Below are 13,580 nucleotides of genomic sequence, written 5' to 3'. Positions count from 1 at the left end.
CAAGGACTCCAGGTCTGAGGGATGCACTCTGCTCCCAGCACTGCTTGCTTGGTGGTATGAGGTCCATAGGTCTCTGCTTGCTTCCGTTTCATTTTATCTCTGTGAGATAAAAGGTGGTGCAGGTCACACCCCAGGGAAATTCCCTTTACATTGGATTAGGGATGTGACCTTAGTAAGTGTAAGTAATGTGACCTTACAATCCCACCCTAATCCTCTTTAACATGAAATTACAATCACAAAATGGAGGACAACCACACAATACTGGGCATCATGGCCCAGCCAAATTGATACTCACGTTTTTTGGGGGACACAATTCAATCCATGATAGCCAGAAACCTTCTGGGACACATCATTCCTGAAAACTCAGAGACACTTGGAATAAAATCAAACCTGAGAACTTGTAGAAGAAAGCACTGGGCTGGGAGGGAATATTGGTGAGTTCCCACAAGTTTCTAAGTTGGGAGTCAGAGCTACTGAGAGGAAAGGGCTGGAGATGTCAGGCCATGGACACCTGAATTTGAGGAGTTATGCAGAGATTGGAGGGCAAGAACTTGACAATTTTGAGGAAAGAGCAGAGATGTCCAGTCCCCTGATTCTCATCTCTTCATCTTGATTGTTTTCCCCAACAGTCTCTCTTACTTGCCAAGGTCTCCATCCAGATCCCAAATGGAAACTTCACAGCACCCTAAGCAGCTCACAGGCAGCAAATGCCATGTTACAGGAAGACCCACTGCTTGGAACATGGGGTCTGTGCAAGTGCCGGAGCAGTAGGATGACTGATGCCTCAGCCCTTCTCAGCCCATCCTACTGTGCTCACATCTAGCGCTGCACACCCCAGGCATCCCAGGCCTGCTATAAACCTCATCACATCTCTGCTTCTCCAGGGCTTTATTGTTCTCATGTAAGGTAGGTTTCCTCTTGTTTTTAAGGACTTGTTTTGAATACAAGACTACATCTAGATCGATTTAATCCTAGAATTTCAGTCATTGTTTGGGAAGGAGAGAAAAGAGTGCTTCTGGATGTTCCTTGGAAGATCCCGAAGGCATTGGAGGTCAGTTGCCTTCACCACAGGAGGATGGACCACCTCCCCACTCCTGCTGGATCAGATTCTTTCCTGCACAGAAATAAGGTAAAGGGACTACAATTCTCCCTGACTACTTTCATAGCTCATGTACACACTATTAAAAGGACTTCTCGTAAATATGTTTTCTGCACATTCCATCTCCTCCTATCATCAGGATTCAGAAATAGCAGACTACTACCATGGCTTATTTAATAGTGCTCCTGAGAATTAATGATGCCTTTTTCTAGAGTGAATGCAGAGAAACAGCTATGTCTCCAAGAAGCCACGTCTTAATCCTGTCAGGCCAAATCAACTACACACGAAATGCCCTGGGTGTGCTGAGGATCATTAAAGATCTGTTGTCTGGCATCTTTCTAGGAAACAGAAAAACAGCAGCTTAAACAAAAGCACAGTCTCCAATCTCAATTGTGGAAACAATAGTTAATGACCAATAAGGCTGAAAGGTTGAAATCCAAATTCCATTAGTAGATTATTAAGAGAGAGGGAGATTGATAGGATACCCACAGAAAGCTCCCCAAGCCAAGCCAGGGCTTCTGAGAAATGGATGTTGAAATTGATCACTGGCGATTTATCAGTGAGCTGTGAGAGGCCAAAGCCAGACTGTCCCCAAGAGCATTCTGAGGACATCAGTTAAGGCTGGAAGAAAGAATTGGTCAGTCATGTGTGGATCAGGAAAACAGGGGACACCTGTATCTTTTACTTTTCACAGCAGCACAATCCATCCAGCAGCAGAGGAGAACAAGAAGAAAGAAGCAATGAGAATCTCTTCCAACAAAACTATCTTTAATCCCAATTAACAGAGGACTATTCTGTAAAGTAAAGTAAAGCTACTGTTCTTCATTTCCCACCCTGGAAGTACATGTGCACCCTGCCCAGTATATGGCCTCCCTCTCTGTCCTCTTCGTATCTGTACTACAGCCAAGAAATAGCACTGGGATAGGGGAGGGTCTTTAACGTGATGAGGAGAAGGGGGTTGATAATCCAAATCTGTGGAGGGGTCTCCAATTTGAGGGCTTGACACATGGAAGAGGAGAGCTTGCTATTGGCTAAAATGCCATCTTACTTTTGTCACGAGTTGAGGTGTCACACTTTCTTTTCAGAGGCATTGAGGGTTGAACCTCACTGCAGGCCAAGGGTTGCCTCCCAGAGACCCCAAGGTCAGCCCCTGAGTAGGGCCTTTTGGCAGCAAGTGATGGGGCTCTAACTTGAGCTGGGATCTTAGACTTGGTAGCTGTATGTCCAGGTTGGCTAAGACTCACTGTCTCAGGAGATGGGGGCTGGGACGCTTGCCAGATGCCCCGAACTCCATGGTATAGAATGCCGGAGGCAGGCAGAGGACACTTGGAAAGACCCCAGGGCAGTAAGCTTTGTTGAGGTGCCAAGAGAAAGTCAAGGCTGGGGAGATCCTCCTCTTCCTTCTCTGTTTCTTCCCTGGACCCTTCTCCTTTCCCAGGTGATTCACTAATAGGAGAGGTTTCTAAGAACATTAAGGATTCTCTAGTTCCCAATTTAGGGGAGGTGTTACTGGAACACTGATGAGGAGAAGTTAATTGTTCAGACTTAGGTTTCTTTGACTTTGGACTCCACATAAAGTGAGCAAGTTCTTTTGGCTTAGACAGGTTACTGTCTCTTCTACAGTCTTTTGGCAGGTCATCTGCATTCAACCTTCTTGTGCCCGTTTTCTCGCTGATCCCTAGCTGAAGACCATGGTTATCTATGCTCCCTGAGTCTTGACTGGTGTCATATTCTGTAGAGAGTGACTCCATGGTTGGCATACCATAAGTTGGGGGTGCGTCCACACCCACTTCTCCTTTCAATTCCAGTAGTCACTTCTCTACCAGCTGGAAGGAAGGAAAATGTGTAATTACTGATTCTGTACAGGTTGTGAGAACACATGGATGAGCTGGTGGTGGAGAGCATGATATTGGGACAGGAATCAGGGAAGTCAGTGAAATGAGTGTGGTTCAATAACAGTACTGCAGCTCTACTTGTCCATCCTCCTGTGTGGTTTTCCCAGCCACAATTCCTTATCGCTCTTCCTCTCAGCCACTCCATTGTCTCCTACCTCCTGGTTCTGCATCTGCTTCCACACGTGAAGCTGACCTTCCCCAGAAGCTGTGCAGCCGAGGCACTCTTAGGTTAGGTGAAATCTTGTGGGTTTCATGGTATTATTTTCCCTTCCTCCTCTGGTTTACCTGGGTGAGAGTAAGCCCTTCTTCTTCCTCCAGCTTCTGTGTTAAGGACATGGGATCTATCTGTGATTCTGGTGATAATAACATTTCCAGGAATTGAGGGTGAATAACTGCTTCTGCCTGATAACAGAAGGAGGAGGCATGTGAACATCCTTGACAAGGAGTAACCAGTGATTCAGAGGATCTCAAAGACAATCATCCTCTCCTTGAATGTGCATCCAGTGGTGTATTAAAACATCACCACCTCAAGCTACACATAAGCAAACACACACACACGCACACACACACACGAGAAAAAAGAAAAAAAAGACACAGAGTTAAAAAGATCACAGGGTAAGGAATGAAGCTTAATTACAATGTCCGGGGCCAAACTCCAGATGTTTGGTGGATGCAATGCCAAACTTACAGAACCCATGGATACCAAACCTCGAGTCCCAGCTCACCTTGGTAATAAATTCTTCTTGTGAACACAGGTCGTCAATGTAGCTCAGGAGTCCTGGGTCTGGGTACATCCCAGTGTCTTCCTGTTGTTGCTCATATTCCTCTTCTTCATATTTTGCATCTGGCTCCACACTGGCCGAATGGGCAGGTCCAAGCAGACCTTCCATGATTTCGACATACTCTTTCACAGCTTTAGGAGGGATCTCATTGGGTTGCTTGGCCTCCCAAGGGCACTGGGGTCTATGTTGCTGCTGGTTGAGGGGCTGCACCTTGGGATCTCCCTTCCTTGGGACGAACACTAAAGGAGAGGTTAGAAAGAAGGAGGTAAATTTGGCAGAACATTCCAGGCCATTTGACCTGTTATGGATTGAGTTGTGTCCGCACAAAATGTGTGTCAACTTGGCTAGGCCGTGATTCCCAGTATTGTGTGGTTATCCACCATTTTTTGATCGGATGTGATTTTCCTATGTGTTGTAAACCCTAGTCTCTATGATGTTAATGAGACAGGTTTAGATGCAGTTGTGTAAATGAGGCAAGACTCAATCTGCAGGATTAGGCTATATCTTGATTCAATCTCTTTTTTAATATAAAAGAAAGAAGCCAATAGAGAGGAGAGAAACTTTATGTGGCCCAGAAAGAAATTCCCAGAGTAGAGCCCATCCTTTGGACTCCAGGTTCCTGTGCTAAGAAGCTCCTAGATCAGGGGAAGATTGATGACAATGCCTTCCACTGGAACCAAAAGAGAAAAAGCCTTCCCTGGGAGTTTCGTACCCAGATTTTGGAGTTTTAGCCTCTTAGAGTATGAGAGAATGAAATACCACAAGCCATTCACTTGTGGTATATCTGTTCTACCAACACTAGATAACTAAGACACCACTCAAACATATGTTGGAAGGGCAGATTTTTGGAGACCCTAAAATAGTTCCTGGTGAGATGGGCGCACCTGAAGCCACAAGAACCGTGAGAGGAGATGTAACAGGTAGAATGTCCAAGAGAATCATCCTGTGAGGAAACTTGGAACTATTGCTTTTTCAAGAAGTCCTTTCATTGAGACCCATGTTTTAGGCTAATTAGATATTGGATCTCATCTTTGATAATCTGTGTGATCTTTGATAATCTATGTGAGACAGTAGTTATAAAACTTGACCGCCTCATTACTAGTGTGTAACAAAGTGTAGCTGAGAGCCCAGGCTTCCGTCAGGCTCTACTGATAGAAATAGCCGTTGCCCCCTCTTGAAAGGGAAGTACCCCATGTGAAGACAATGCCTTCTCCAAACATGGCTAGTCTCTACATGCCTCCTTTGATCCCTGGACCTTAGCTCCTGTTGAAATTGGTTAGCCATACCTGGGTGCTGGCCAGCCACAGTGGATGAACGTTTCTGAGGATCAAGATGCCTTGAAATTGGAGGAGGCAGGCACACAGACACATTCCTCTGCTGCAACTTCTGAATCTGTAACTCCTCCTCTGCTTCAAACTCCATGAACCTGACAAGGGTGGAGGAGGCACGGGCTCTGCTGAGAAGAAGGCAAGCCACACCAGGAGCCCCAGCACCAGGCAACGGTCAATTGTAGGGCAGCAGAGAGTGCTTTCAGTGACCTGGCAAGGTGCTGAGTAAGTCCGTTTCCCAGGAGGGAGTTTCTCTCTGTGGCACACACACACGGTTTGGGGGCTCCTTACGTGTTCACATCATCCCTTCACCTGTAGCATAACTCATCATAACTTAGGAAGGGTGTGAAGGAAGTGAGCCATGCCTTCTTGGAAGCTCCTCCTGACAGAGCCAGAGTGCTCACTTCCTTTCCACACCCTTAGCACCTGATGGCACACCGCAACTCCGACAGTGGCTGGTTGATTTCAATCAGAACTATGTGACACACGGCAGGACCCCACTTAGGTACATCCTGCTGCAAGACTCTCCTGCCCTTTCCTAACATACACACATTAGAGCTGACAGCTTGAGCCTGGTATGGGATGAAGTTTATTGCAGATAACACCATGGAGTAGATCCTAGATTCCCCATCCTGGTGTCAGGCTTTGAGCACATGAGGTATAAACCAAGGAGACAAGTGATCCAAGATATATTGGGAAGAAGGTGGAATCTAAGGTTTCAGGAAAGCTTCAGACTCCTATGATGATTTTTTTAAAACCAAGGAGGGAAAGGCACTAAGGGTGATAGACACGTCCACAGGTTGACTTGAGATATTGCCGTCCCCTGAACAAAGCTTTCCAGCCTGGGCCATTCTTGGATGGCTACAGAAACAGTTTTCTGCCAGTTGTCATGTGGAAGGTTGGTCCCAAATTTCCTGTCAGGTATATGGACACTGAGGCAAGGAGGAACCTGTGTGGGACAGCGTATCCCCTCACTGCAGAGTGTCTACGGCTTGGAATTTATCTCCATCGGCAGCCACAGTGTTTATCCCCATTCCATCTTAATGCTCTCAATATTGAGGCATCCACAAATCCAATATGTAGAAGGGGTGCATTTCTTGAAGGAGGTAGGACAGAATTCCAAGCAGTGAATGTGATGGTAGGTATTGTCTGAGGGTACAGAGGGATCATCAGGGAACTAGGAGCCCTGTCCAAGTGCACACCTCCTCCTCCTCACAACATCCCCTCCAACTTGTACCAACACAGCCAGGCAGCAGCCACTCTCAATCCACCCTCCTCATTCACACCCCATCACTCGGTCCCAATAGAGCTGGGATGCCATGAACTCACTTTCCTGCCATCTCGTAGAAGATCATCCGGTCAAAGTTGCTTTTGTGCTCCCATTCCTGCACAGACCGCCACAGTCCCTCCTCCAGGGTCATGGTGGGCTTCAGTCGGGCCAGGGATCGAAGGACTGGGCTAAAACCACATGCTTGTTTGTGACTTCCTACAAGTACGTATTCTATCCCCATCTTGACCCCACCCCTACACATATCCCCTGCCCATCATCACATCTGTCTTGCTATTTCTCTGTGTCAAATCCCTCTTCCAGTGTTTGAGATTTCAAGTGTTTTTTTGCCTCCAGGATACCAGTGGCAGAGCAACTACACTAAGATACACTCCCAGGACGAACAGCCCAAAGAAAAGAATGTGCTATGAGTCCGTAGGACTGTGGGCAGAACGACCTGGCAGAGCACCTTAAAATCTACTCTGAGATCAAGTCCAAGGGTCCCATGAATGAACATTTTCGCCAGCTCCCAGATGACTTTTGAGTAGAGGTTCTGCTCTTTGGTGAACACAGCCCTAGAGACTCAGGGTGTGAAGAGCAGGAGTTCTGCCCAGAAACAAAGGTGAGGGCAGCCGATGGTGACTGAGAGAGACTTCTGCTATCTGGAGTTTCAAAAATCATTAAGTCATACTGCCCAACTGCATTTGAGACTATGATCAAACAGGGAACACAGCTGTTTTGGAATGCAGGGAATCCCTAAGACTGCTTGAAAGTTGGATTTGTTGGACTTTGTCTTTATTCCCGTGAGGTTGGGCGGGGGGTAGATGCCGTCAATCTTTCAGCCATTTGGGAGCAAGTTGTGTGTGGAAAATCATCCTTTGGATTGTGATAAGAGTTTGTTATTGGTTGACCCAAAATAACTGTGGGGAGCCCAAGGTTGATAGATGTAGGGTCTGCTGTGAAAAGACAAACCTTCCCACATGACTAATCACTCTGCCTTCCATTCACAGAAGCCCATGACCCTGGACTTCATGGCTAATTTCCACTCATACACACTGAAACTAGGACATTTTTGCTTTTATGGGTACTTTTCTTGGACTATGTCGCCTTTCTTTCATGCCAATGACAATAATGGACATCATGTAATGAGGCAGCGCAAGTGTCAGGTACTCTCTGAGCACCCCTTATATTAGCTCATGTCATCTTCTTAGCTGTCCTCTGAATTGTAATTGTCTCCTTATTTGATGAGATACTGGAGAGTGGAAATGTATAATGACCTGGTCAGTATTACAAGTCTAGCTAGGGCAGAGCCCAAGCCCGTCAGCAGTATGCATACTCTACCACCTCCCTGTTCTAACTGGAATTCTCCAGAGGAATGAGGGTGGGAGTATACTTCAAATGGTTGTTGTAGGCTTTGCCCTTCTGCCGCCTCATCTGTATTTGATATGGCACTGGCCTACATATGGTCAACTCCTATGCTGGAAAGTAAAGACCAGCAGAGGAATGTGGTATTGGTAGTCTGAGACCAAAATTCACATCATGGCTCTGTACTTTATCAAAGTGTTTAGTCTCCTATAAATAATTATTAGGGTAATGATTCCAGCGTACTGATTGGCTTCACGTACAGGGTGGTCAGCATCAATTGAGATAAGGCACCTGAAATTGTTGTACATGGGGAAGATTAGTTAATATTATTGGGAATGTGTCTTATAACATATCCCATCACCCTCGTGATTTTCTTTCAAACATTCCTAAAGAGCCTAACTCCCATCGTGTCTCCCCAAGCTCTCTTTATTTGAATCGAACCAAAGCAAACCCATTGCCGTCAAGTCGATTCCGACTCATAGCGACCCTGTAGGGCAGGGTAGAACTGCCCCGTAGAGTCTCCAAGGAGCGCCTTGTGGATTCGAGCTGACAGCCCTTGGGTTAGCAGCTGTAGCACTTAACCACTACGCCACCATGGCTTCCCTTTATTTGAAAGCTGCAGGATAATCTCAGGGTTCCGCCTGACTAGGGCACTCACATGAGAAAGCAGGAAAGAGCTTCTGTATCAGGACTTTGGGGATGGTGCCTCTGGGCCAGGGACTTGAAGCATTGCCAACATCGATAGTTCTTGTAAACGCTCTTAGGGTTACAGGAGGAGTCATGCAGCGAAGGCCTGGATTGGGTGGTGGCCAGGCTCTCCTCCCCAGAAGAACCATGTTGACCTGACCAAGCCTTCACTTGGGGGAAAATGGAGGCCAGCTGGGCAGCTGGTGGTGGAGTCTGAAGAGAAAGAGCTGAGGACCAATCTCCCCTGTAAGCCAGAGTACCCACAACAGAAGTGACAGGAATCATTTGCTCCACAGCAGATGCTTCCCCAGTTGGAGGTGGAGCATGCTCAACTGCCCCACCGGGAGCCCCCGGGGTACTCCAATTGAGTGGGGTCTGAGCCATGACAAAGGTCTGAGTTCCAGGGAGCTTTTCTGATCTCCCTTCTATCCTGAGTTGGAGAATGACCTTGCCAGGCTGGGCCCCACTGGGGCCAGAGTCCCCAACACCTGGCACCAGCAGTGTCCTGGGGAAAGCAGAGAGCCCCAGAGGGGTTGCAGGAGGGCATGATAAAGTCATGTGGGGTAGTGGGTGTTGCTCCCAGGGTGTTCGGTGTGGGGGTCTGAGACTGGGTTGGGGAAAGGGCAGTGCAGTGGAAGGAGACATGGAGGCACCAGGATTCATGGTCATATTCGGTTCTAGCACTGGAGTTGCTGTTGAGACAAAGGAAAAGGGCGAATGGAGAAGGATGAAAGGAACCAGATGTTAGGTCATGTGAATTCCCTGCCTGGTCACTGGGAATCAGTGCAATGAATCTCAAGTGATGAGTGGCAGTATGGAACGGGGAAATGGTGAATATTGCAAAAGCCTCTGGAGTGAATTTTCTCCAGTTGAGAAGTTTCCCAGTAGAGAACTTGGGAGCAGTTCAACCAGGCTCCTGGGCCTCTGTGTACCAAGAAGTAAGAGGCCCAAGCTGTCGCTGACTCTCAGAGCCTGTTTCAGGAATCCCTGGCAGACACCCTGCCATCCTCATATGGTGTTTTCAACACACGGAACGGGGTTGATATCCACTCTGTCTGAAATGCCCCCAGCAGGCCTCAATAGCAGGGAAGGGGCCTTCTGAAGTGAAAGACATCCTCCAGACTTTCTTGAAGGAGTGAGTCTTCAAAAGAGTGGTTTCCGCATCTCCTACCTAGCATTCCTTTTCGTGATGCACATTATAAAACCCCTTTCCTTTTTTCCCCCATCCTCCTGTCTCATTTTTCCAATCTGCCTCTTGATCCTCCCCAGGTGGGATGTCCTAGTCCTTACTCCTGTTCAGAGAGCTTGTCCCCAAGGGAAGTGTCAAATTTGAATTTCCAAAGGTTGAAGGGGTGGCAGGGACCTGATAACACACCCGCTCCCCACCATCTTACCTCCTGCTGAAGTCCTCTCCACAGGCCTGGACACTGACCACAGCTGTGTGGCAGCCTTCAGCCTTCAGTCCTGTCCTAGACTCAGAGCGTGATCTGGCTCCAACAGATGCTCAGAGATCCAAGGAAAGGAGGGAGAAGTTTGAATCTAAACAGGAGTAGAATGTAGGACTCAAGACATTCTACAGTGGGGGAGGGGCGGAGGGCAGGATGGGATGAGGAGACATACCGTGAAGGGGACCTGACAGGCAAAAAGCTGCATGTTTCCTTCAAATTACAGTTGGCAACACAAATCGTGTAATCCTCTTAGGGCCATGTGTAGGTTCTTTCTCATATCCACAGCACAAAGGCTCTGCTCTAGACTTCGATTCTTACCAACATATCTAGTTTTGTGCCCCTAAACTCACCTCACTCCTTAGCTCAAGGTGGTAGGTTCTTGAATTATTACAAAGGCACCACTACTTCATGAACAAAATTTGGCAAACTTTGTCTAATGAAGGGTGGGGTACATATGGTGATGATGAAACTCAGTGTTTGTAATGAGGATTGTTTCGGAAGTTCCACTGTGTTTTGAGTGTGTATGCACACACTGTGTGTATTGATGTAGGAAATGATATTGGAGTCATTATTCCCTGTCTTTGAGCATAGAAAATGTGACTCAGCTGTTGCTGGGCTCCCAAGGACTTACAACTGGGCCTTGAGGCATAATCTGAAGGTCCTGAGTTCCTTCCTCAGAGAAGGCACATAAAGGCAATACCTAAAATAATCTTGGAAAATCTCTTTTAGGGAACCTTTCACATAAGTGGGAACAGAAAAGACTTTCCACTCTTATCTTTTTCTGTTAACGTTTAATGAATAGAAATTTGTTGGACCAATGAAGACCCGACTACCTCGTTACTGAAACCTGTATTGATGATTGTTGAGAGGGACAATTCATGATGTAGGATCACAGTTCCAAGCCAATCTGTGAACAGGTGAAGCTTTCAGTGGTTTTGCCCATTTTGTAGTGTTAATATATACAGCTGACTTTGTAATAGTCTTTGGATTGAGGCATGGCTGTGGCAGCGTGCTTGTCCATTTACCCATTCTTGCTTTATTCTGTAATATTTCCTTGTACTCAGGCAGACATGGCTCTGGCAGCGTGCTTGGCTGCTTCTCAACTTTTGCTGATTTCAATGTATGCCGAATAAAACTTTCTTTTTGCTTTTACTGAACTTTGTGATGTTTTAACCTACGACAGTATGCATCATTGTTTAGGAAGCAGTCCTGGTGTCCCTAAACTCCTGTCCACTACTGAAAACTCCGGGAGCTCCAGCATGACCAGCCTTACTCATGATCCTCTTTCCGGATAAGCCCCACTGCATCAAAGGAAGGCCAGCAGCCTCTAATTCCATGACCAAAGTAGGTTCTTGTTGCTTCTCAGGTTATTATATTTTACATTCATGTTTAATTTTGTATTTCTTACAACGAATATAATTCAATAATTAAACATAATTATTTCAAAAGTCAAACAGTTCCAAATAGCTTCTTCAGTGACGGCTCCTCCCCCGGCACCTTTGTCTTGGCAACCAAATTTTGTTCTCACAGTGCCCGCTGTGCAGGCAGTAAGGAAATAACCCTGGCTGACAGGTATTCCTAATCACAACACAGGAGAAAAAGGAAACTGAAGTACATATATAGAGGGCCTTTTCCTTAGGCGATCTCTTACACGGATTCCTAGAAGGTTTGTAGAGCCAGGGGGCAGTGAGAGTATGATGTAGTGCATGTAAAAATGCAAATACAATGTAGTAGGAAGTGCGAAGGCAGGTGATGTGAAAACCAAGCATTTCTTATTGTAAGGCAGCCTGGGAGGTTTGAATGAACAGCAGGGCTGCCTGAGGCAAAACTGACCCTTGGGTGAGGGATTCCTTGCTTTCTAAGGGCAGCACAGCTGTGTGCCTTGTGTAGTAGGAATGCTGGGAGGTTGAATTTGGAATCAGGGGCTTTATAAAGAGCAGGCTTGAGAGGGTTCACATTTCAACTGAGTTTATTTCTCAATTTAGGAACTGCCTCTTAAGCAGCAATCTCTGGATTTGGACTAAGTGTGCAGTTCTTAAAAGGGAATGTATTTGCTTAGGTCTTATATATCAGAAAGTGTAACGAATCCTGGAGCTTTATTTGATTCCATAAATATGTTAAATTTTCTTTTTATTGTGGTCAATATACATGTACCAACACACGTGTGATTCCCACCTTGTTCGCAGGCACAATTCAGTGACATTGTGTTCATGTTGTGCAAGCACCACCACTGTTTCTAAGCTTATTACTTTAAAAAAAATAATATTTTACTGTGTTTTAGGTTCCCATTGGTGAAGTTCTTCGCAATTCTTGAACATTCTCCTTATTTACGTTCTGGTTGTTCTGTTTCCTATGATCTCATTTCCCTGACTCTGACATTCTCATCTTTGTTTAAATTGTTGACCATTTGGTCTCATGTAGGTGATTTTTAAAGGAGCACGGTACCTTATGGGTATGTACATTATTCTGGGAGTCAGTCTGTTATCTGTTATTTAGGTACAAGGTAACCTCAGGGGTTAGTTTCAGTTCAAAATTTGAAGTGTATTTCAGGGCAGTTTCAGGGAGTCCTCGAGTCTGAACCAGTCCAGTAACCTTGTTTTTTTTTTTAATGCTTTTGAGATTCTGTTACACGTTTTTCTCCCTTTCTGTCACAACCCATCTGTTGTGGCCCTAATCACAACGGGTGGTAGTGATAGCTGGGCACCAGCTAGTTTTTCTGGTCTCAGGGCAGATGAGACTGTGGTTTATACAGACTGTTTGCCTTGTAGACAAGTTTCTTCTTTGACTCTTTTGTTTCGTACATTCTGTTTTGCTGCAGATGAGTAGAGACCAATAGTTGTAACTCAGAAGGCCAATATTAAGCTTTTGCAACCCCAGACACTATTTAGCAAACTAAGAGGTAAAATATAACTTTATGAACTATATCATGCCAATGGACCAAGATATTCCACGAGGCTCTCTGGTCCTAAAACTTCAAATCCAGAAAAACAATTCTGTGAGGTGTTTCGTTATTTCTAAGAAATATTCATTAGGATTTCCTCTATGTGATTTATCATGTATATATTAATATATGTGCATAGTCTAATAGATGTATATCCACGTATGTGTGCACCTATATATAAAAAAAAAAACCCTAGTGCCGGTGTGGGGTGGGCACCTATATATACACTTACATATACATACTTAAGTGTACACATATATGCCTACATGCATATATATATACCCACATATATATTTTTAGTTGTTTCTGCTTGTGTTTTAAAAGTATGTATTACATGCCATCACCAAAAAGTTTTTTCCTTCCGTACATTTCACTGACATGGTTTGCGTTCATCAAGCCGTATATATTTCACTGTCATTTGGTGTTAGGTTTTCCATCACCAGAAATAACAAGTGTTTACTATCTACAGAGTGAATTTCCATTTCCCCCTCCCCGACTCTGGTAAGCACTAATGAACATTATTTTCTGTATATTTTTATTTGTTCATGTCATTTCAAACAAGTGATAACATACAATGTTTGGTTTTTTGTGACTGACTTATTTTGTTTGAGGTCATGTTTTCCAGGTCCTTTCAAGTTTCAAGGTGTTTCAGGAACTCATGGATTACTGAGTAGTATTCCTGTTTTTTTTTTTTATTCTGTGTACGTTCTGTCATTTTGCTATTGTGAATAGTGCCGCGATGAAAAAGGTTTCCTTATGTCTGTTTCT

General features: G+C 45.3%; 1 protein-coding gene across 1 annotated transcript; it reads right to left on the bottom strand.

Moving 5' to 3' along the window:
• Window positions 1-2,740: 2,740 nt before the first annotated feature.
• Window positions 2,741-10,076, bottom strand: LOC100664459 (NUT family member 2D-like). The gene is made up of 4 exons (XM_064272985.1): window positions 10,044-10,076; window positions 8,405-8,636; window positions 3,720-3,907; window positions 2,741-3,396 (listed from the first exon to the last, which is right to left on the bottom strand). The coding sequence occupies exons 1-4, from the start codon at window positions 10,074-10,076 to the stop codon at window positions 3,253-3,255; spliced, it is 597 nt and encodes a 198-aa protein (XP_064129055.1). The 3' UTR covers window positions 2,741-3,252.
• Window positions 10,077-13,580: the final 3,504 nt, after the last annotated feature.

This window comes from Loxodonta africana, chromosome 20 (assembly GCF_030014295.1).
Source record: "Loxodonta africana isolate mLoxAfr1 chromosome 20, mLoxAfr1.hap2, whole genome shotgun sequence".
NCBI lineage: Eukaryota > Metazoa > Chordata > Mammalia > Proboscidea > Elephantidae > Loxodonta > Loxodonta africana.
Note: the sequence above shows the minus strand (reverse complement) of the source record. Positions and strands in the feature narration are given on the sequence as shown.